The following is a 21,471-nucleotide window of genomic DNA, read 5'->3' on the forward strand; positions in this document are numbered from 1 at the left end:
AATCTACTTCACAGACCGGCACTTCCATAATGTCAGGGCTGGTAGTTGGACCTGATACTAAAGTTTCGTTGATCGTGGATTTGCAAGTCCGGGTACATGTGGAAGTTGCAAATTTAGGGCGTGATGTAGGTGCACCATGCTTGGGCCTTGCACCTAAATTGGTATTTAATTTTTGCAAGGTAGGTTGTGAAGTAGACTCGCTTAAGATGTTAGAAAAGGGAGCTACAGTAACAGAATTGTCCTTACCAATCTTCGATTGGAGCTTGATCAGTGATTTAAGAGAGAAGAAATTGTCTAGGGAGGCCTGCTCAAATCGCTCAAGCCTCTCAGACAAAGTCTTGACCCTTTCGATCAGGGGGAAGTGTGATGGATTTAATGAGGAGTTCAATTTGTTCTATAAGAGACGATTGAGACTGTAAGCCAGGGGGACCTGAGTTGAGGAGTAACTGCTCTACTGGTGCTAATTGAGAGGTCAAATTAGAAGAGTGTGCAGTGGGTGGGTGTAATTGCTGACGGCGGCAAGTCGATGGTTCAGTGCGACACGGATTGGTGATATTACTATTGCATAGCTTGGTTTTGCATTTCTTAGGAGCCTTTTGGCGGTCCCCTTTGTGGCCACTACCTGCTCTTTTTCTCTTACTAGGAGCAGTTTCAGACCCAACGATGTTTGTAGTCTCAATTGGAGGGACAGATGCGAGGGAGGAGTCTAAGTTTGCGGTCAGTACGGAGGGCAGTGTTTGAGTAGCCTGTGGGGAAAGACAGGGGAAATTTGATTGTAAGAGGGGACCACACCCAGAGGAGGTATCGAAGCTAGTACCGGTACTGGGCGCCGAGCTCTGATGGATCACCGAACTGCTCACGATAATCTGGGTGGGTTCTATAACAGGCGTAGCTATATTGCCCAATGACGAGCGTTTATTAATAGAGGGATCGAGAGATAAGCGGCGCTCAGTTATGGCAATTTCCTTTTCCAGAACAGAACAGGCACGTATAATAAAATGGTCCAAGGTGCCACTAACTGAACCCCCACCAGTCCCACCTCCCTTTCCCGAGCGTGTGAACATGGTCATAAGCGCGATACAAACAATGCAGTACAAGTGCTAGAAAATCGGACAAATGGCCTAGTACTGAAACCAACGCACCTGCATCTATCACACAAAGTACTAAATAGTGCACCACATTAACAGAGTCAGCACAATTGATCAGCAAACCTAGGGAAATGGCCCAGCCCGGCCTCCTTTGGCCTCTGACGGCCACAGACGGTCCCGCCCTTGTCCCGGGCTTCGGCCGGGGTTGTTCCCGCGCGCGTTCCGCGCTGCGGAAGGTAAGGCTGAATCTAATAGAGATAATGGGCGGGAAATCAGGTGGGCGGCCCTCTGCACAGGTGGAACAAGCAATGGGCGCCTGGGAGCGGTAGTTTTTCCTCCCTTTCTTCTTCCCGGAAAGCGCCGGCTAATCCCACAGCGACGGCTGGATTGGCAACAAATGTAGCACCACTTGCTACAATGAAGGAGGAGCAGGCAAGCAAGAAACGCGACGAAGCGGGACCCACGCCAGCGGGTTCCGCGAGCTCTTTTGAGAGTCCAGTAGGCGGGAGATCAGGTGGGCGGCCCTCTGCACAGGTGGAACAAGCAATGGGCGCCTGGGAGCGGTAGTTTTTCCTCCCTTTCTTCTTCCCGGAAAGCGCCGGCTAATCCCACAGCGGCGGCTGGATTGGCAACAAATGTAGCACCACTTGCTACAATGAAGGAGGAGCAGGCAAGCAAGAAACGCGACGAAGCGGGACCCGCGCCAGCGGGTTCCGCGAGCTCTTTTGAGAGTCCAGTAGGCGGGAGATCAGGTGGGCGGCCCTCTGCACAGGTGGAACAAGCAATGGGCGCCTGGGAGCTGTAGTTTTTCCTCCCTTTCTTCTTCCCGGAAAGCGCCGGCTAATCCCACAGCGGCGGCTGGATTGGCAACAAATGTAGCACCACTTGCTACAATGAAGGAGGAGCAGGCAAGCAAGAAACGCGACGAAGCGGGACCCGCGCCAGCGGGTTCGGCGAGCTCTTTTGAGAGTCCAGTAGGCAGGAGATCAGGTGGGCGGCCCTCTGCACAGGTGGAACAAGCAATGGGCGCCTGGGAGCGGTAGTTTTTCCTCCCTTTCTTCTTCTTCCCGGAAAGCGCCGGCTAATCCCACAGCGGCGGCTGGATTGGCAACAAATGTAGCACCACTTGCTACAATGAAGGAGGAGCAGGCAAGCAAGAATCGCGACGTCCCTGCACCGTGTAATTGAGTACATGAGCTCCCCATCCCTGGAGAGACACGTCCACCGTCAGTATTATTTGTGGAACAGGCTCTTGGAACGGTCGGCCCTTGCAAAGGTTTTGTGGGTTCCACCAATGCAGAGAGTTGTATGCCCGACCGCTCACCAACACTAGGTCTTTTAATTCTCCGTGAGCCTGATTCCATTGACGTGCCAAGCACTCCTGAAGCGGGCGCATATGTAGTCTCGCGTGTGGGACTATGAAAATGCAGGAGGCCATCATGCCTATCAACTGCATGAACACTCGCGCAGGAAGGGAGTGTTGAGGTTTGAACTTTGAGATCAGCATTTGCATGCTGTTGATCCTCACCAAATTTGGCTGAGCTGTGGCTGCCATAGTGTCTATGGTCGCACCCAGGTACTGCTGTACGTGTGCGGGTTGGAGATGTGATTTTGGGTAATTTAGTGAGAATCCCAGACTGTGAAGGAGGTGGATGGTGATTGACATGTGGCTGGCACATTGCTGGGCTGACTTTGCCTGAACAAGCCAGTCGTCCAAGTAAGGGTAGACGTGAATGTGTGGTCTCCGTAGATGTGCAGCCACTGTAGCCAGGCACTTGGTGAAAACTCTGAGTGCTGTTGTCACACCGAAGGGGAGGACTTTGAATTGGTGGTGCTGTCCCTGAATAGTGAACCTGAGGTATTTTCTGTGTGACGGGTGTATGGGTATGTGGAAGTACGCATCTGAGGTCTAGTGTGGCTAGGAAGTCTCCCTGGCTGAGCAGCGGGAGAACCTGTTGTAGGGTGAGCTTATGGAAATGCTCTGAGAGAATGTAGTGGTTGAGGGGTCTCAGGTCTAGTATAGGTCTGAGCGACCCGTCCTTTTTTGGGATTAGGAAGTATAGAGAGTACACTCCTGTCCCCTGCTGGTTGACGGGCATGACCTCTATTGCACCTTTTTGCAGCATACTGAGCACTTCCTGCTGCAATAATGCTAAGTGCTCTGTGGACATAGGACGGTGCTTTGGCGGTATTGTGGGTGGAGTGGAGGTTAATTCGAGACAGTAACCGTGCTTGATAATATCCCTGACCCACCTGTCCGTGGTGATGGTATTCCACGTAGACAGGAACCGCTGGAGTCTCCCCCCGACAGGTGTTATGTGGTCGGGGGGAAGGGAGAGGGCGTCACTGTTTGTTCTTGGGTGAGGACCTGGTGTTGCCGTAACCGCGTCCTCTGCCCTTGGTGCTGGAGCCACGATATCCACCTCTGTTGTTTTTATCGTAGGTACTCTGTGTGCCCCCTTAACTGTATGTCTGCTGTGACCCCTGTCCCCTAGCTGCTCCCCTATATCCGGGGCGACGAAAGGAGCCACTACGAAATGTCTGAGTTTGTAGAGCACCCATTGACTTTGCAGTGTCAGTGTCCTTTTTTCTTTTTTCTAAAGTGGTGTCAACTTCCGGTCCGAATAAGTAGTCGGGGTTGACAGGCTGGTTTAGGATGTTGTTTTGGATCTCAGGTTTGAATCCGGAGATTTGTAGCCAAGCGTGGCGGCGTAACATGACGCTGGTGTTTATTGCCCTCGCAGCTGTGTCGGCAGCATCTAGTGCGCACTTAATGGATGCGTTTGTAAGGAGTTGTCCCTCTCTGATGAGGAGCTCCGCTGCCTCTTTGTACTCGTCTGGCAGATGTTGGAGTAGTGACTCTAATGTGTCGTAGTGTGAACGATCATAGCGAGCCAGGAGGGCCTGTGTATTGGCAATGCGCCAGATGTTTGCTGCTTGAGCTGCAATCCTCTTGCCTGAGGTCTCCAGCACCTTGGATTCTTTGTCTGGGGGAGGAGCGTCACCAGTCGTTTGTGAGTGCGCTCGTTTGCGAGCGTTAGCAACCACCATGGAGTCTAGAGGTAACTGCCCTCTAATGTACATAGGGTCCCCGGGCGCAGGTTTGTATTTCTTCTCAATCCTGGGGTTCAGCACCCGTGCCCTGGTTGTTTCCTTGAAAATTTCCTTTGCTGGCTTGAGAACACCTTTCAACATGGGCAGAGTCTTGACCGTCCTCTCAGAGGAGGCGAAAGTGTCCACCAAGAAGTCTTCCTCAACTGTGTCAGAGTGGAGTTGCACACCATGATTGGCTGCAGCACGTTCTATGAGGGCATTGAAGGCAGCAGTGTCCTCTGTGGGAGAGGTTTTTGCACCGTAAAGCTGCGTGTCCTGGGTATCTGTTGTGGCACCCGGGTCTGCAGGGTCATCCCTAGCTTGATCTGGGTCCTGCTGCTCCTCAGGATCTATATCCCTAGGGTAGGTGGTATCATCACCCATGTAGTCCTCCATTGCGTCCGTGTCGAAGGGCGTTGGAGAAAAGGACTGGGGATCCAGATAGGAGGTATGCAGGCGTTCGTATAGAACCGGTTCCGATTCTGCTGGCAGTTTCTGCTTCAGAGGGATTCGTAAGAGTCCAAGGCCTGCTCTGGTGTGACCTTCCGTTTTCGGAGCATGAGTCTGCCGGTGTCAGTGTCGATGAATTGGGACGGTGAAGGCTCAGTAGGAGTGTCTCCAGCAGATGGGGACCTTGTCTGGCGGACACGTGTTCGGATCTCGAACATCTTTGGCGCCGTGGACGGTGGTAAACCAAAAGTAATGTTGGTTGGTGCCGAAGGTGCCTTTGGAGCCTTTTTCGGGTCAGGGCCCGATGTGGACTGGAGGGCTGCCTGTTCTCTGATGCGTTGCAAGGACGCCGCAACTTGTCGCACTGAAAACGCCGAAGGTTCTTTGGTGCGGAGTGGTTCTGCAGAGGACTGCTTCGGAGCCACAGGGTCATCGATTCGAGGAGAGGCAGTAGCGGTCGACAGAGTCGATGACTTGACCTTAGTCGCTGCCTTCGAAGAGGACTCCAATGGAGCGGCCATTTTAACTTTTGTGGTCGGGGCCGATTGCTTCGGTGCCGGCGGCCGAGGCGCTTTTGAGGTACCGATGGCCTTCTTTTTCGGGTCGGTACCAACATCCGCAGCAGCGAGTTCGGCGCCGAAATCCCTTATAGTGCGTTCGGAGCCGATGGTTTGGGCTGGCATCGAAGGAGTGGAGGTCGTCGAGGGCTTCGAGCCGACCACTGCCAGTTTCACTTTCGGTTTCTGTGTAACTGGTGCGACGATTGGTTTCGGTTTCGTCGAAGGGAAACCAGTCTTTTTCGGCAATAATGGCTCCTGCTGGATGTTCGAGGCCGGGCCCGAAGGCGGGGCCGAAGAACTGCGGAATTGATCTTGGGTAAGGCCCGGAGGCGATCCCTCGACCGGAGCCGTAGAATGACGCACTTTGATAGCCTCCGTTTCGACGGGTAGGCCCTGCTCTTCACCAGAGCCATCTTCTTCGGCCCCAAAGGCCTCATCGTAGTCTCCTACCTCATCGGCGGCTTCTTCCCTGTGAAAAAGCGCTTCATCGGCGTCTTCCGATCGGGAATTGTGTTCGGAAGCGGGGCTGTAGTTCGTGTCTTCCACGCTTTCAACATCTTCGTCCTCGGTGCTGAAGAGGTTTGCCGGGGCCGGTGCCGATTGCTGCGCTTCTAATCTCGCTGCCCGTCGATTCCGGAGAGTCTTCTTGGATCGGAATCGGGCACAGGCCATACATTTCGATTCGTCGTGATCCGGCGAGAGGCATTTGTTTCACACTGGGTGGACGTCGATATGTGGATATTTGGCGTGGCAAACAGGACACCGTTTGAATGGGGTCCTCGATTCCATCGTCGGTGTAAGGTCGATGATCGGACTAAACGGATCCGAAAAACTCGAAGAAGTTTGCTAAACTAAGCAAGAAAGCTGTCGATACCGAGCGGGAACAGTACAGACGAAAACTAAAGGCCTTTTGGCCTTAAACTAATTTTTCCTAACTTGAGCTAAGATAAGCACATCCGAACCCAATGGCGGAAAAAAACAATCTGAGGATGGAGAGGATGCCCATGCGCCTGTCACTCCTATATAACATCACTTCCGCAGCGCAGCGGTCACGCGCAGCGGTGAAGCGCCATCACTACGCCTGAGTCTCGCCAGAGTCCTGCCCGTCTGCGACGGAGCGGCGGGAGACTCTGGCCAGACCTGGTGCCCCGCTAGGATGATTTGTTACTCTTCATCCATTCTTCATGCTATGCGGACTTCCTCTCGCTCCTGTCGGACAACATTCCCGGGACGCTACAAGGGGAAACGATGTTGCCCGGGTTGTGGCTGGTCGCCTACTTGGGCTCCGGTGGCCGCCCGCCGACCAGATGAGGCTTGTGCTATCCATTCTTGCCTTTTGCTTAACACCAGATCATTAGGCAGCCATGCCTTGGACATCTATGATCTGTTGGTCAGGGAAAGCCCTTTATGCCTCCTACTGACCGAAACTTGGTTGGGTGAGGCGTCTAACCCGGACATCTTCGCGGCCATCCCTCCGGCCTATAACATCTTCCGGCAGGATAGGGTCAAGGGTAGGGGAGGGTGAGTAGCGGTGGTGGTTTAGAAGAGTGTCTCCTGCTCTCTTCTCCCCCTGAATCCTCTCTGTGGTTTTGAGGCTCTTGCTTTCTCGCTTAGGATTGTCCCCGCACCAAGCACTGAAAGGGCTACTGGTATACAGGCCTCCAGGTCCTGTGGGTTCCTTTTTCGAGGACCTGCAGATGGCCTTTTCCGAACAGGCCCTGTCCACACAGCACTGCTTGTTGGCGGGTGACTTTAATTTCCATCTGGATGTGGAGGACGACTCAGACGCAATCAGATTGATGGACATTACGTCTCCGCTGGGTCTCGCACCCTTTGTCACGGGTTCCACCCATGAGAGGGGTCACACTTTGGACCAAGTGTTTTCTTCGACTCCTCTTGTCGACATCGATACTGTGCCAGTGCTATGGACTGATCACAGGTTGATTAAGTTCTCTATACCGGAGGCGGTGTTCCCACATAGCGACACCCCTATACAACCTAGTTCTGTCTCAAGGGCACTGCACAAAGTGACGCCTGAGATGCTGGCGCAGGTGGACCATCCGTGCTCCCTCACGGGCGATCTGGAGCGGGACACCGAGGCCCTGCAGATCTGGCTGGCAGAAAGGCTGAACGATCTCGCCCCTGCAGTTGCCCCTCGGTCCACGGCCAAACGACTATCCGCGCCGTGGTTTACAGAGGCGCTTCGCCTGTCCCGCTGCCAGTGTAAGGTTGCGGAGAGGGCCTGGCGCTTCCAATATGACGAGGAGGCTAAACTAGCCTATAGGGCGGCAGTGAAAGTGTACCATCGTGACATCTTGTGTGCGAAGAAGGAATACTTGGCCATGAGGATAGAGGAGTCTATGAACTCCTGTAAGGAGATCTTCACTGTGGTGAGGGAGTTCACGACCCTGAGATCCAACGCGCCCCTTCCAGCGTCATCTGACACATGGGTCTGTGATCTTGCTAGCTTCTTCACTGAGAAGATCAAGGCCATCCAGGCCTCTTTTCCGGAGAGGTCTGGTGAAGGGGGGTGCAGCATTGGGGTGGGATCTGTTTCATCGTCCATGCCAGCTGTTGTGCTGGAGGAGTTCCCCGCTATCTCCAACGAAGCTTCCCTGATGCTGCTAACCAATCTTAAATCTGGTTCGCCATTGGACCCCTGCCCGGCCAAATTTTTGGCCAGGGTGGCATCGGTGGTGAACCCATTGGTTAATCCTCTCCTTAATGCCTCCTTGAGGGAGGGAAGGGTCCCATGCGCCTGGAAGAGGGCGATGGTGATCCCCCTCCTGAAGAAGCCTGGACTAGACGCCGAGGTGTTGGCCAACTACAGGCCAATCTCCCTTCTCCCGGCCCTAGCTAAGATCACGGAGAAGCATGTCCATGGCATCTTGTCTGGTTTCTTAGGAACCAACCATCTCCTGCATCCATCACAATCCGGGTTCCGTCCCAATTTAAGTACTGAGACGGCACTGCTGGAGGTCTCGGAGGTCATCCGGGAGACGCTGGATGTAGGCGGCAAGGCCATGTTTGTCATGCTAGACCTGTTGGCGGCCTTTGACACCGTCCCCCATGAGGCGCTTCTCGCCAGGCTTTATGACATCGGTCTTAGGGGGACGGTGTTCAAATGGTTTACATCTTTTCTCGAGGGCCGCCACCAAACAGTCTGGGTTTCCCAAAGCACCGCAGAGATGCCGCCATTGGGAGTCGGAGTTCCACAGGGATCTGTGTTGAGCCCGACTCTTTTTAATATCTTTATGGCCCCTCTGGCGGCATTGGTGGAGGCTTTTGGGGCCCAGATTGTATCCTACGCAGATGACACTCAACTGCTCTTCACATGCGGGAAAGATCAGGCATTCGATGGAGAGTGTATTCGGGGCTGTCTGGGGATGGTCTTTGACTGGTTCCAGCGGAACAGCCTTAAGGCCAACTCCAGCAAGTCAGAGATCCTGTTCTTCGGATGCACCGCCGACCCTGAATGGCAGGTCTGGTGGCCTATGGATATGTGTCCCCCTGCTCAGTCTTCTTTGGTCGCCAAAAACCTGGGAGTTAAGCTGGACAACAAGCTTACGTTAAGATCACATATCCTTGGTTTGGTCGGCACCTGTTTTGGCATTTTGAAGATGCTCCGCAAATTTCTACCATTGCTCCCTGAGGAGCGTCAGGCGGGTCACCGTTCAGGCTCTAATAGGCTCTAGACTGGACTACGCCAATGCCCTCTTTCTGGGGCTCCCGGACTACTTGGTCCAGCGCCTGCAGGTGGCGCAGAACGCTGCGGCTCGTGCTATTTTTGGACTCCATAGGCGAGCGGGAGCTTCGGGGCTGGTGCAGGCGCTGCATTGGTTGCCTATCCGGAAACGGATCATGTTTAAAACCTTGACCCTGATGCATAAAGCTCTGTTTGGCACAGGGGCAAAGTACTTGCAGCGGAGGTTGACTTTTTATCGCCCAGCCCGCTCTCTACGATCAGAAGCTCTATACCTGGCCTTGGTGCCACGGGTAAGGAAAGCCCGTACTGGGGGGCGTTCTTTTAGTTTGAAAGCCCCCCAGCTTTGGAACTCGCTGCCTCTGGTTCTACGGAGCACGTCTAATTTGCTTCTGTTTAGGAAGAGCCTTAAGACCTGGCTTTTTAATCTTTAGGTTTTTTTTTCTTCTGACTTTTTCCGTTTTGTTTCCATGTTGTTATGTTATTCTCGCTGAGCTGCAAGTGAAAAGCGCCGGGACACTCTGTCGGAGTAGCCGTGCGCTATAGAAATTCTATATAACATAACATAACTTAACATGCGCACTGTGGTCCAGGGGAGGAGTCACCTATCTCAGGATACTTCGAAGACTCTTCCAGGACAACAACGTGCAAACATCCGGACCCAACACTAGGCGGCGATCTATGCACAGATATGAATTCAGCAGCCCACATGCCTCGAACTACATCCGAGCCCGATGGCGGAAAAAAACAATCTGAGGATGGAGCCGAAGCCCATGCGCAATACGAACCAAAGGAGGAGGAGTCACCAACCTCGTGACTTCCAAAGACTTTACAAGAGGAAAAACAAACTGCAAACATCCGGGCCAAACACCAGATGGCGAGCTATACACAGTGTATAATCTGCAGCTCATATGCCTCGAACATAAAGTTTTCTGTCCTAAGATCACGTTAAGAACAGAGAGTATCAAAGTGCTCCCTTCCCCTGCGAGGAAGGAGCACACCTGGTGGCGAGTACCTCACCAGGTGAGGACCTGATGATGAATCACATCACATGATTAGCAAGTGGGTGAGGGTTGTGTAGGAACACATGTACTGTACCTGGTGAGCACTATGGAGCAGGGCACAGTGATTGCTTGTATTGTGAAACACCACTTTTGGTTTATGAAAATAATGCTGCCAAGCTGTGTACATATAATTGGAGTTTTTTGCTGCAAAATGTAGATGATCTTGTAGTATAATTTGGTCTTCCAGGCCACAATCATAGTTGCCCTGACAAAGGTAAAGCCCTGAATAGTGGCTTTGGGGCTGTCATGATGGCAAAATTCATGTGTGACAGAAAACCATATAAAATGTACCTTATTTTAAGGTTACCTAATGTTATCCTAATTTTCTAACACCATGCTCTGGGCCCTGCCCCAGTAATTGTTTTTTTTGTTTTTTTAAACTTTCCAATATAATAATGCCCGAGGAGAATCTCACTCCTGATCCCTTCCTAAACAGTTGTACCAGTGCATTGTCAAGAATTCCTGTCATGCGAGGGGAGGAAAACGGTAACCAGCGAAAACGGACTACATCTCCCAGGATGCTTAGCGGTTGAGAGGTTATGTAAACAGGAGAACTGTTACATAACTCAAGGAAAACACGCCCTTATGTAAACAGGAGAGCTGTTACATAACTCAAGGAAAACACGCCCTATAAAGGGAGGAACCGGGAGGTACAACGCTGTCGGATATTGTGTTTACACCGACGTACCTGCTTCGTGAAGAGCAGTGTTCCGGAGTGGTGCTCCAGTAAGGCAAGAACGGAGGTAGGTCGAGTCGTTACTCCCTGGGCCGTGTCTTGCCCCATCGTCACCTGTGAAGGACCCGGAAGCTCTACCGGTCAACCTTTGAGCTTCGCTTTTTGACTCGGCAGAGTCAAGGCGCAGTGGCGCTTTTGCTGGTTGGAGTCGTAACTCCCAGCCCGACCAGAGATACAGGGACTGCCAGCTGTAACGCACACCAGGAGGTGTTTGCCGCGTTACAGACTCGGAAGTCCACAGGATCGATCGAGCGGCTGCTCTCGGTTCAGTCTTCTTACTTTTGAGTGGGGTATCGGTGACGCATCACCAGGAGGTGACTCCGCGTCCCGGTGCAGTCTGAGGAAGAGGTTGAGCGGCTGCTCCCTTCAGGTAGAGACCCCGGCTGGGTGTTTCCCTGACTCCTCGATTCTCCCCAACACTCTTCGTGCCCCTCACAGCCTACCGATTGGCATTGTCGGCCATTTCATTTCTGCCCTCTGTTGGCATACGCCGGGATCGGCGTATATGCAGAGGACGGTTAGGACCATCCGTGCTGTGGGCTGGTAACGTACTTAGCCTGGAGGATTCCAGTGACTATAACTTTTGTTTATTCTTTGTATTAGTTTTGCCTTCATTAAAATAACTAATCCTTCACAAGTGGTTGCGTCCTCATTATCGTGTCGGTTAAACGATCCTGAGACGTTCAGGGCGTTACATGCATACAGTCCTAGCCGCCTGCCCAAGGTCGTTAGTGTATATGCTGGAAACTGATTCCAAAACTATACAATTTATCAGTACTTTAATACAAGACAAGAAGTCCATCTGGTCTCTGACAGCTACCTTATCAAACAATTTCCTTTTCCAATTCTTAAAAAAACTAGCAAATACATGGGTTCCTTACTCTCTATTTAATGTACAACCTACAAGGGGCAATCATATCTTCATGGCAATTGAAAGCATGCTAACGACTTTGCATCTAAAACCGCTGCTATAAGATGCCTGGATCCCTAAAATCTTATATTTATTCCGATGTATACCACTGGCACCCCCAAACTCTTTTTTTGTTTATAATAGAGGGATCTTCTCGCAATTTATTTGGGGATACAAAAAAGTCAGGAGCTCTCTGAAATTAACGACCCTACCACTAGACCGAGGAGGGCTGGCTATTCCCAATCTCCTATATTATTATTGGACTATAATGCTTCAGCAAATGTCCATCTTATTCAGGCCTAGATCAACAATACCAGTAGCTCAGGATAGGGAGATACCACCCTCCATTATTGAATGAGCTATGGGCAACTCAGCACCAGGGGCAGTACTGAGACAACTGGAGGGGAGTTACTATGAGAAAACTCGTTTTAAAGCCCTCAAAGCAGCCTGGAATGTATGGCAGAAATCCAGTAAGTTATTAAAAATTCCGAAAATCCAGTGCCATCTATCACTATGGCGCTCATCAATCTTTTCAGCTCCACTGTATGACCAAATTGGTAGGAATTGGGAGCAGGTGGGAATTAATTGTGTTGGCGATATTGTTAATTCAAATTGATTTATGCCATTTGAAGAGATCCAGGAACGATTTGGGGTAGATCCACGATGTTTAAGTATATCCAAATTAGGGAGGCAATTAAATCAGCTATCCCACAACTCATTAACCTGGCCCGATTCCAACTTCTAGATTGCTTAGTTTATAAACAGCCTCGAGTGAAAGAAATATATTCACTGCTGGTGGAGGCTAACACTGATGATCTAGTTAGAACGGAAAGTGGGTGGGCGGCTAAATTGGGTAATCACGATGTGGACCCAAGTAGATCTTTAGAACTGTCAAAAAATGTCTTTTTAGCTGGTAATCTCAAAGCCCAACACTTTAAAACCGTTTTTAGACTGTATTTCACTCCAGCTAAACTGTGGGCATGGGGGAAAAGGGAGAACAATAACTGCCCAAGATGTGGACAAGGTCCTACAGATATGATCCACGTTTGCTGAATGTTGTAAACTAAGCATAGTGAAGCAAGGGATCAAAACATTTTTGTATAAGATTATGGGGCGAGTGGTTCCACTTACTCCAACTCTAGTATTATTTGGGTGTGACGAGACCCTACTGCTGGAATCATCCCAAGCTTATTTTTGTTTTATGGTAACAGCAACCCTGCGTATAATGATTGCCTCAAAGTGGAAAGATGAAGATCCTCGGACATACCAAGCTTGGTATGCCAGACTCTTCCATATATTTAACTTGGAGATGGCATTATATAAATTTAAGGGGAGCAGAGGTAGGAAGAAGGGGCTTCAAATTTGGGGCCCCTTGCTGGAGCAGTAGAAATAAAAGGAAAGTGTAGCCCCCTAAGGCCTAAGAAAGAATATGTATTATATATATCTGGCTATTATGATTTTGGATCATTTATGGTTCTGTCTTTGTTTTCTGCTGTTTGTCTATATTTGGAGTCTTTGAAACTTGCCTGAGAAAAATAAAATAAAAAAAATAAAAAGGATCCAAAAATGCTTCATGTCAAGTGAGCCCCAAATAAAAATTTCCAGAATGTACTTAGTGCTTAAACAAAATGCCCGGATTCATACATTGGTGTCTCTGGTGAAATTAATGCACCTTATAAAACAGCTGTTTAAAAGGATGTGCAGTAATAAATGCATTAACTGAACTCACATGGCCAAGAATGGGCTGAGAGTAAAATATATGAAAGAATTGGGTAGACTAGATGAGACAGATTTTTTACCTGTTTTTTTGACAACACATTTTACAGGAGTTTATTTTTGTTTGTCATTTAACCAAGGTAGGCTAGTTTAACTTCCCTTTGCAAAGCCAAAATGACTGCAAGGGGTGGAGGCAGGGGAAAGCCAACAGATGTGGAGTGGATAGAAAGTAGAGGGCACACATTAGCCTCTTTAACATTAGCAGATAAGAGAGAAGAGACACTTAAATGAGAGCCACAAAACGAACTGCTCTTGCCGACCGCATTGAGAAATTTAACAGTGCCAAAGGAATATTTGACATAGTGAAGGAATTCTCATTGCTGGCAGCTAGTTCCACTAGCTTTAGCCACTCACAAGACCTAAGCACCCAGCTGTCCCTCTTTGACAACAGCAAGAACAGTAACATCTAACACAAATTTGAGCCCCAGCCGGACTCATCCCTTGCGGCCCTCCGGCTGGTCAGGACCAACCCCAATAAAACCACCTTGACCACCTGGCCCATCATCACCCCTCAAGAAACTGCACCGACAATGTGGTCCGTTCATCCTGGGGAACCCTCAGGCACCTGCCCTCACCACATCTTTGTCAAAAGACTAGACCCTCATCAGCACTGCCCTATCCCAGATACTGAATGACAAAATCAACAGCCACCTTCCAGGACACCTGGTAGCATACCACAGTGCTCCCTCTTTTTGAGAAATCCTCAACTGACCAGAAGCCTCTCGTCAACTACCGACCCATCTCCCGGTTATCCTACCCTGTGAATGTCAGAGAGAAAATAATTAATCAACTAGCTGCCTACTTCAATGACAACCACCTCCTCGACACCACTCAATCTGGATCATGCCCCAAGCACAGCACCAAGACTGCACTCATCCACGCCACAGACAACATCTGGCTGATCATAGAGGAAATACAGCTGTCCTTATTCTACTAGATGTATTGGCTGTCTTTGACACAGTCTCCCACCCAATTATCATTCATTGCCTTCACAAAGCAGGCATACAAGGCCCTGCGCTTCACTGAATCTGCATTTTCCCAACAGTCCGCACCAAGTCAGTCAGCCCCACTCCCTTCCCTATAACGGCCGTCTACCTTATGCGCTGAGTTCCAAGGATCAGTGCACAGTCCTAAATTCTTTACCACCTATATTGCCAGAATCACCCGGACCCACAAAATTAACACCTCCCACTCAGGCGACAGCCAGCTCATCTTCCTCTGTGCCAAAACAAGCACCTGGACCATTTTCTCCTCTTGCTTGTCTGAATTTATCAGATGGATGAAAACTAACTGTCTATAACTTAACATAACCAAAACATAAATAATACTGTTTGGCAAAGACACCTTTCTATAGAGCTCCAACTGTAGGCGTACAACACCAGGCAAACCAAGTCAAGAACCTAAATGTAGTGGTCAACAAGCAGCTTGCCATGAAAGACTAAGTGAAAGCAATCACAGTCTCCTAGCTCAACAGCGTCAAAATGCTCAAAATAAGTCTTCAAAAATCTCAGACTACCTATGCGCACTCATGTCACCAGCACTTCAAAGGCCTCCACGAGTCGTTGTGCACAAAGGCACACTCAGGAAAGTTCTCACACACAAATACAAAGCCCTACACAACCTTCACTCCACCTACTTAAACAATTGAATAAATGTTCACACACCCACCAGACACTTACGCTCAGCTGGTCGCATACTTACGCAAGTTTCCAACATACTTGGAGCCTGAGACGGTGGCAGTAACTTCTCTTTCCTCGTACCCAGAGCCTGTTATGACCTACCCCTACACATCAAAACCTCCTCCTCAGTTTATTTGTGCAAGAAACTGAAGATTTGGCTTTTCATTCAGAGGTGGCACAGACACAGCCGGTGTAGCACCAGCTAACCAATGCCAAAATACCCTCCAGGGTGAGTACATCACTTTACAAATACCCATAACATAAAATAATTTAAGACTCACGGTAGGGTCTAACTTGCTGATTGTGTCTTGAAGCATCTGAATGTCCTTTGAGTCGAAACATTTCTGAAGTTCCTGAAAGAGTAAAGAAAAGAGCGATAAAAAGACAAAAGCAAGGGTAGGGCAGTAAAAGCAGATAAAGCCTTTTACATAACTGAAGAGGCTAGACCCTAAAAAAGTTTATTTCAATGCATCCCTCCGTAGGTATAAAAAAGAATGGACTACACCCGATACAAAGGTACAGCTTTTTAATGGACACAAAAGAATAGGAGTACATATTGGAGGGACACTTGTCCACTACAAAAGAGGAGAGGAGCTGTGATCAAAATACCTTGTGGTGACCCATATTGTGTCTAAGCATACCCGTTCAGGATAAATCTGGGGTCATCTCAGATTTTCTTTCAAGTATTTGATATAGAGCAGACCTTGTCCCTGGGAGCAGTAGATTGCTCTACAAAGAGCCTTTCTGTGATATGCCCCTCGGACATAGTCTGTACACTGAACAGGATGGTGTTGTCTCAGCTGTAAAAATACATTACACAAACCAGGATATAATGGGGAAAATGGAAGGGGGGGGCGGTCGGGGAGGATTCAATTTGGAGAGCACATTCTAACTTTAATTTCTACATAGCCCATTACAATCGGAGGCATTCCATGATCAAATACTGCATCAAGAATTGCACTTGTGTGTCAATGTCAAAGTTTGGTCTCCAAGGGACAAAAGTCAGCCATTTACCCTCAAGTCCACATCCAAAAAGCGTACATAAATATGAACTGGGAGCGATCTTACTAGTGGGTCCTAGGGTTGACAAAAGTCACCTAACAAATGGATATAATTTACTGAGAAGCAAATCTAACCAGATGATACAGGTGTTCTGTGGAAGACAGATAACCCATGGAGTGTTGGTGGCATCTAAAATGGAGCCTCTGCTCACTGTGCCTTGGGACTAAAAGGCATAACTGAGATGAGGCAAACTGTTGCTTGTATTCCCAAGCAGAAGGGAGGGGGGCTTGCATGCAAGCCAAACTGCTCCTTGTGGGATAGCAATGGATAGATTTGTAAGCTGTATGCATTTGCTGTGGTTAAAAAAAAAGAAAAACCAACGTGTAAAGGGATAGAAAATGCAGGACCTGCTCGCTCTAGTTAGCAGATTTTTTTTTTTACTTTACAGTTTTACCAACTATTAAACTCATACTTGGTAATTCAATGTCTAAACCCAATCTCAAAAAAGTGATTCACATATGTTCACAAGGCAATCGATATGTTCACCACAGCGCTCGACTTGAACAGCAGTAACTAAAATGATGTGAAATGGTCAGCAAGGAATAGTGCTGGGAAAAATTCGGAAGCCGGAAAAGTTGAAATAAACTTTTTCAAGTTTTCATGCTGAACAATATCTGCATTCAAAATTCGCCTCACAGGCACAATGACTTACATTTCTAGTATCATGAAACATTTTTAAAATCACTTCCCGCCAACTTCCCTTGCGGCATGTAAAGGTGTTTTGGTCCGTATGTAGATACGGACAACACCCTTCGATGCAGCAGAAGTGATAAGCTACGGTTTTTCCATGCCTTTGAAACAAATGTGAATTACCATTCTGTAGTAGCGGGAAGGAGCAGGGAGGGGACGGGCCCTTGTGTAGCGCAGAGGATTGGTAATTAATCATTTAATTTAACGACCAAGAGCCCTCTGCCCCTTACAGTGCTGTAATAACCAATATCTCCACAGGGCTGGAAACTGTAGCGTATGCTTCTCCTGCAGCTGCATTTGAAAAGGCTGCCAAAAGCCCTTAGAAGCTACTGGCGACGAGCACTGCAAGGGCTTCTATCTGTAATTACTACTATCCGGTCCCCTACACAGGGCTCCTGTCATGGAATTTACTGAGAACAGAAGCGCCTTAGGGACAGGAGGTGCAGGCACACTTTGCCTCTACTTCTTTTTCTCTCCGTTTTCAGGGAGGGTGCCTCCTGCAAATCAGTCATAAACATACAAGGACCCATTTGTATACTTTGGTAACAACAGATAGAAAAATAGAAAGGGTGACAGTGCGATGCTACGGACCCAACCCAGGGTGGATCTCTGTTTATTCACAGGGAAAATGCAACATCAAGCAGGTCTCAGTGAAGGATAAAATAATTTTTGCTTTGAATTAGCGGGCTGGTTTTCTGACCACGTATTTCACACAAGCTGGAATACAGGAGTTATCAATGAATTTCCTTCCTCGTGGAACTTCTGATTGATCCCACTGGGCCAGTTTCACTTAGAGCTCTATTTTCTTACCGGAGGAAGTGTCTCATAGACTTCTACTGGATCCAGACCCCCAGGTCCAAGCCTCTTTTTCCGTTCCTCCTCTTCGTACTCCTTGAGAGCCTTCTCTATTCGGACCTTAGCACGGCCTCGCACCCGCTCTTTGAAGGATTCCAGCTCATCATTAAAGGCTTCCATATACTGCTGATCTGCAGTCTGTTGGGTGCAGTAGGGGGAGAAAAGAGCAAAACCATGAATAAGCACAAAAAAAAAAAAAGAAATTTGAAAAAAGGCAGCACAACACTGTTAAATACATCTAAAATAGGGTTGTAGTGCTTCTCTATTTTTGTTCTTTTGCAGGAAAGCGTGTAAATTAAAGATATTTAGCAATACGCACGCAAACCGCCTCTGAAAAGACACTAAAATGCACCCATGGACCTTCTTCCATCTTATTACTCTATTTATTAAGCTGCACTTGATTTAAAGGGCATTAAAACCGTAGTGTTCCCGAGCGGATTTCCCCCCTTTGCTTTTCTATTCACCAAGTCATACACCTGTACCCACCTGAGAGCCCACCTGCTCCTCCTTTCCAAACACTACCTTTGTGCAGATCTCTTCCTCTTGGGTCTTGCCACTCTATCCCTTACAATCTGCTCTGCTGATGCGCTTTTAGCAGAACTGACATTCGCCCCCAGTTCCCCTTCCGTGCCATTCCTGTATCTGACTTGCAGTCTCAGATCAGTTTTTACCTTAGACAGGTAGGGCGGTTTTAATGTACCATTCTAGCTTCAATACTACCTTAGTTGGAGAGAACGGCAGAAACAATCTATATTCCAGCAAGTACTTTCCAGCCTAAGTTTATATAAGTTTACATGTTACCCATTTCTACTGCTCCATGTCCAGCTGCTTCTCCTCACCTGCTGTTGTGTGTTCCTTTTCGGCGCCCTATTGGTAAGCACCTGATGAAGTGCCTGGCTGGCTTCTACCGACTGACCAGTTTGTGCCAAAGCTTCTACACCCGATGTCCATGTCTCGGAGCTCCTCCCAACCCTACAGCCAATCTCCCTTTTAACTCCCACCAAGTAACCCAATGGTTAGAATGATGAATAATGAAGTAAAATAGTGTACTTTATGGACAATGCTTGCCAATCAATCAGTCGGCAGATTGCTACTGGTCACTCGCGAGGGTATCCAGGCGCTGGCAGGGTACAGCCGATTAGCTGAATTGCCAGGTTTTCAGGGACTTTCGGGAAGATGGGGAGGTCCGTAGAAGAAAAGGGTAGCTCGTTTCATGTCTTCACTGCTAGGTAGGAGAAAAATAAACCTCTGCATCTTACTTTGGATGCAAGGGGTTAGGGTTTGAGACAGGGACGCAGAAGTGGAGGTGTCTAGCAGGCTGATGGAACTTCAGGTGGTAGTTCAAGTCCGCAGTTGTGTAGGGCCTTGTATGCATGAGTCAGAAACTTGAATTAGCATGTTTTCTGTACAGGGAGCCAGTGGGGTTCCCTGTTGTAGTGGGTGATGTGGGTTCATCTAGGGAGATCCAAGACGAGCCTGGCTGCAGGGTTCTGTATGGTCTGTAGAAGTCAGAGGGGAGCTGTGATTCCTGTGTAGAGACCGTTGCTGTAGTCCAGGCGGCTGGAGATAAGGACCCGGGTGATGGTGCGTCTTGAGCTCTGGGTTAGCCATCTGTATATCTTACGAAGCATGCAGAGGATGAAGAAGCCAGAGTAGACCGGAGTCATCATGGTTAGCTTGTCAAGAATGATGCCATGTTTCTAGCATAGTCAGTGGGGGTAGGAGCTGGTCTGAGGGCCACCAGGAGACTTCACATGGGGAGCTTTTGTTTCTGAAAATAATACCTCTGTCTTGTCTGGGTTGAGTTTCAGGCAGTTGTCTTTCATCCAGTTGGCGACGTCTGTCATGCAATTGAGAAAGTGGTCTTGGTGGTGTGTCTGGAGAGGTAGAGGATGAGTTGTGTGTCGTCGGCGTAGGATATGAAGTGGAGTCTGTGGGTTTTGGTGATGCTGGCCAGAGTTGTCATAAGTGATGAAGAGGGTGGAGCTGAGCAAGGATCTTAGGGGTACTCCACAGATGATTTCTGTGGGTTTGGAGGTGTGAAGGGGGAGGCAGACTTTTTGCGCCCTTCCGGTGAGTAAAGCAGCGATCCATCTGAGAGTGGCTCCTTGAATTGTGTCATGTTTGCTGAGGTTTCTTGAATATGTATGTTGGGCAGCACTATGAGGAGGGCGTGGTGGGAGACTGTATCGAAGGCTGCCGAGAAGTTCTATGAGGATCAGAGCCACAGTCTTTCCTCAGTAGAGTACAGCTTGGATGTCATTGGTAGCCGTGATGAGGGCTGTCTAGGTGCTGTCACTGCCGCGGAATTGAGATTGGTAGGAGTAGAGTAGGAGGTTCTGTTCCAGATGTAAGGAGAGTTGTTGGCTGATGGCTTTTTAGAATACTTTGGCTGGGAAAGGTAGCAGGGAGATTGGTCGGTAGTTTTTGAGTTGGCTGGGGTATGCCAATGGTTTCTTTAGTAGGACATTGACTTTTACATGTTTCTAGTCCCCGGGGAAGGTGACGATGGCAATTAAGGGGGGATATGGGGAGTACGAAGCAGATTCTGTCTTCGCCTAGGTTGAAGATGTGGTGAGGTCATGGGTAGGTTGGGGCCCTTGAATGGACAGAGTTCATGACGAGGTACAGTTCTGTAGGGCAAGCTGACTCCACTCTGCTTGTCAGCTGTCTGTGGTGGTAGCAGGGTTGTTGTGTTGCTTGAAGAAGTCGGTGGTCTTGGGCAGGGTATTGAAGTTTCTGTAGATGTGGACGGTCTTCTCGTGGAAAATGTTTGCAATGTTGTAGCAGAGTTCCTGTGAGGAGGGTTGTGTTAGTTGGGGCTGAGGGGTTGGAGAACTCCGACGATGTTGAAGAGTTCTTTGCTGAAAATGGAGCTTGATTCAATAAGTGAGACCAAGGCCTTTTTCTTCAATTCTCTCAACTATCTGTGGTAGAGGTTGAGGACAGTCTTGAAGGCGGTCTCATCTGTTGTGTTGTCGCTGGTGCGCCACCTCCTTTACAGTAGTTTACAGTGTTTAGCAGTTCTGAGATCTTCAGTGTACCAGCCAGCCTGCTTGGTGGACATTCTGGGGGTGATGTTGCAGATAGGAGTGACACTGTTGGCACAGTGGGTGATCCAACTGTTGAAGTTTCTGACATTCTGGTCTAGGTTGGTCGAGGAGATGAGCAGATGGGGTTGAGGGCATTGATCCATGCGTCCTCTTAGACACTGCTCCAGCTGAGGTGGGGGGCGCTAGGCAGACGGGGGGGGGGGGGGGGGGGAGAGATCCAGGAGCTGGTGATGTTGATGTTGAAGTGGACGATGGAGTGGTCGGTACAGGTGAGTTCCGTGGTGTGAATGTACCCGATGCGGTTGCTGGAGGTGAAGATGTGGCCTGCGGTGTGCATGGGGCCATGGATAAGTTGATGTTCATGCGGACAAGGCAGTTGGTAGTGTTGATGTCATTATGGTTGTAAAGATGAAAATGGAGGTCGCTGAGGAAAATGTAGTAGTTGGAGTCCACAGAGAGGCGGAGTGATGACGTTGAAACGGCTAGACATGGTCCTGGAGTATGGTAGGCGAGGGTGCCCCTGATCAGAGTTTTTCTATTTGGAGTTGGAAGATTAGGTGCTCCATGGCTGGGGTGATTTAATCTGTGGTGGTGCCTTGGATGGATTGCATGGAGTATAATTGCGCTCTCTCTGCCAAGCTTGTTGATACGGTCACAGTGGGTGATCTTGTAGCCTTCGGGTATTGCGGTGACAATGTCAGGTGAGGAGTGGAACCAGGTCTTGGAGGTGTGTGTGCATGCATAGTGAGCAT

The 21,471-nt window shown here is 49.1% G+C and overlaps 1 protein-coding gene across 1 annotated transcript in view; it reads right to left on the minus strand.

Moving 5' to 3' along the window:
* Nucleotides 1–21,471, minus strand: part of CDC37 (cell division cycle 37, HSP90 cochaperone) — a 129,913-nt gene that overhangs the window by 36,267 nt on the left and 72,175 nt on the right. The window contains exons 6-7 of the mRNA XM_085600755.1: nt 17,622–17,804; nt 15,341–15,412 (exon numbers count right to left, since the gene is read on the minus strand). Coding sequence (XP_085456881.1) covers nt 15,341–15,412; nt 17,622–17,804 — 255 coding nt within the window. The remainder of the gene's footprint in view (nt 1–15,340; nt 15,413–17,621; nt 17,805–21,471) is intronic.

Source organism: Triturus cristatus, chromosome 4_2, assembly GCF_964204655.1.
Source record: "Triturus cristatus chromosome 4_2, aTriCri1.1, whole genome shotgun sequence".
NCBI classification, from domain to species: domain Eukaryota; kingdom Metazoa; phylum Chordata; class Amphibia; order Caudata; family Salamandridae; genus Triturus; species Triturus cristatus.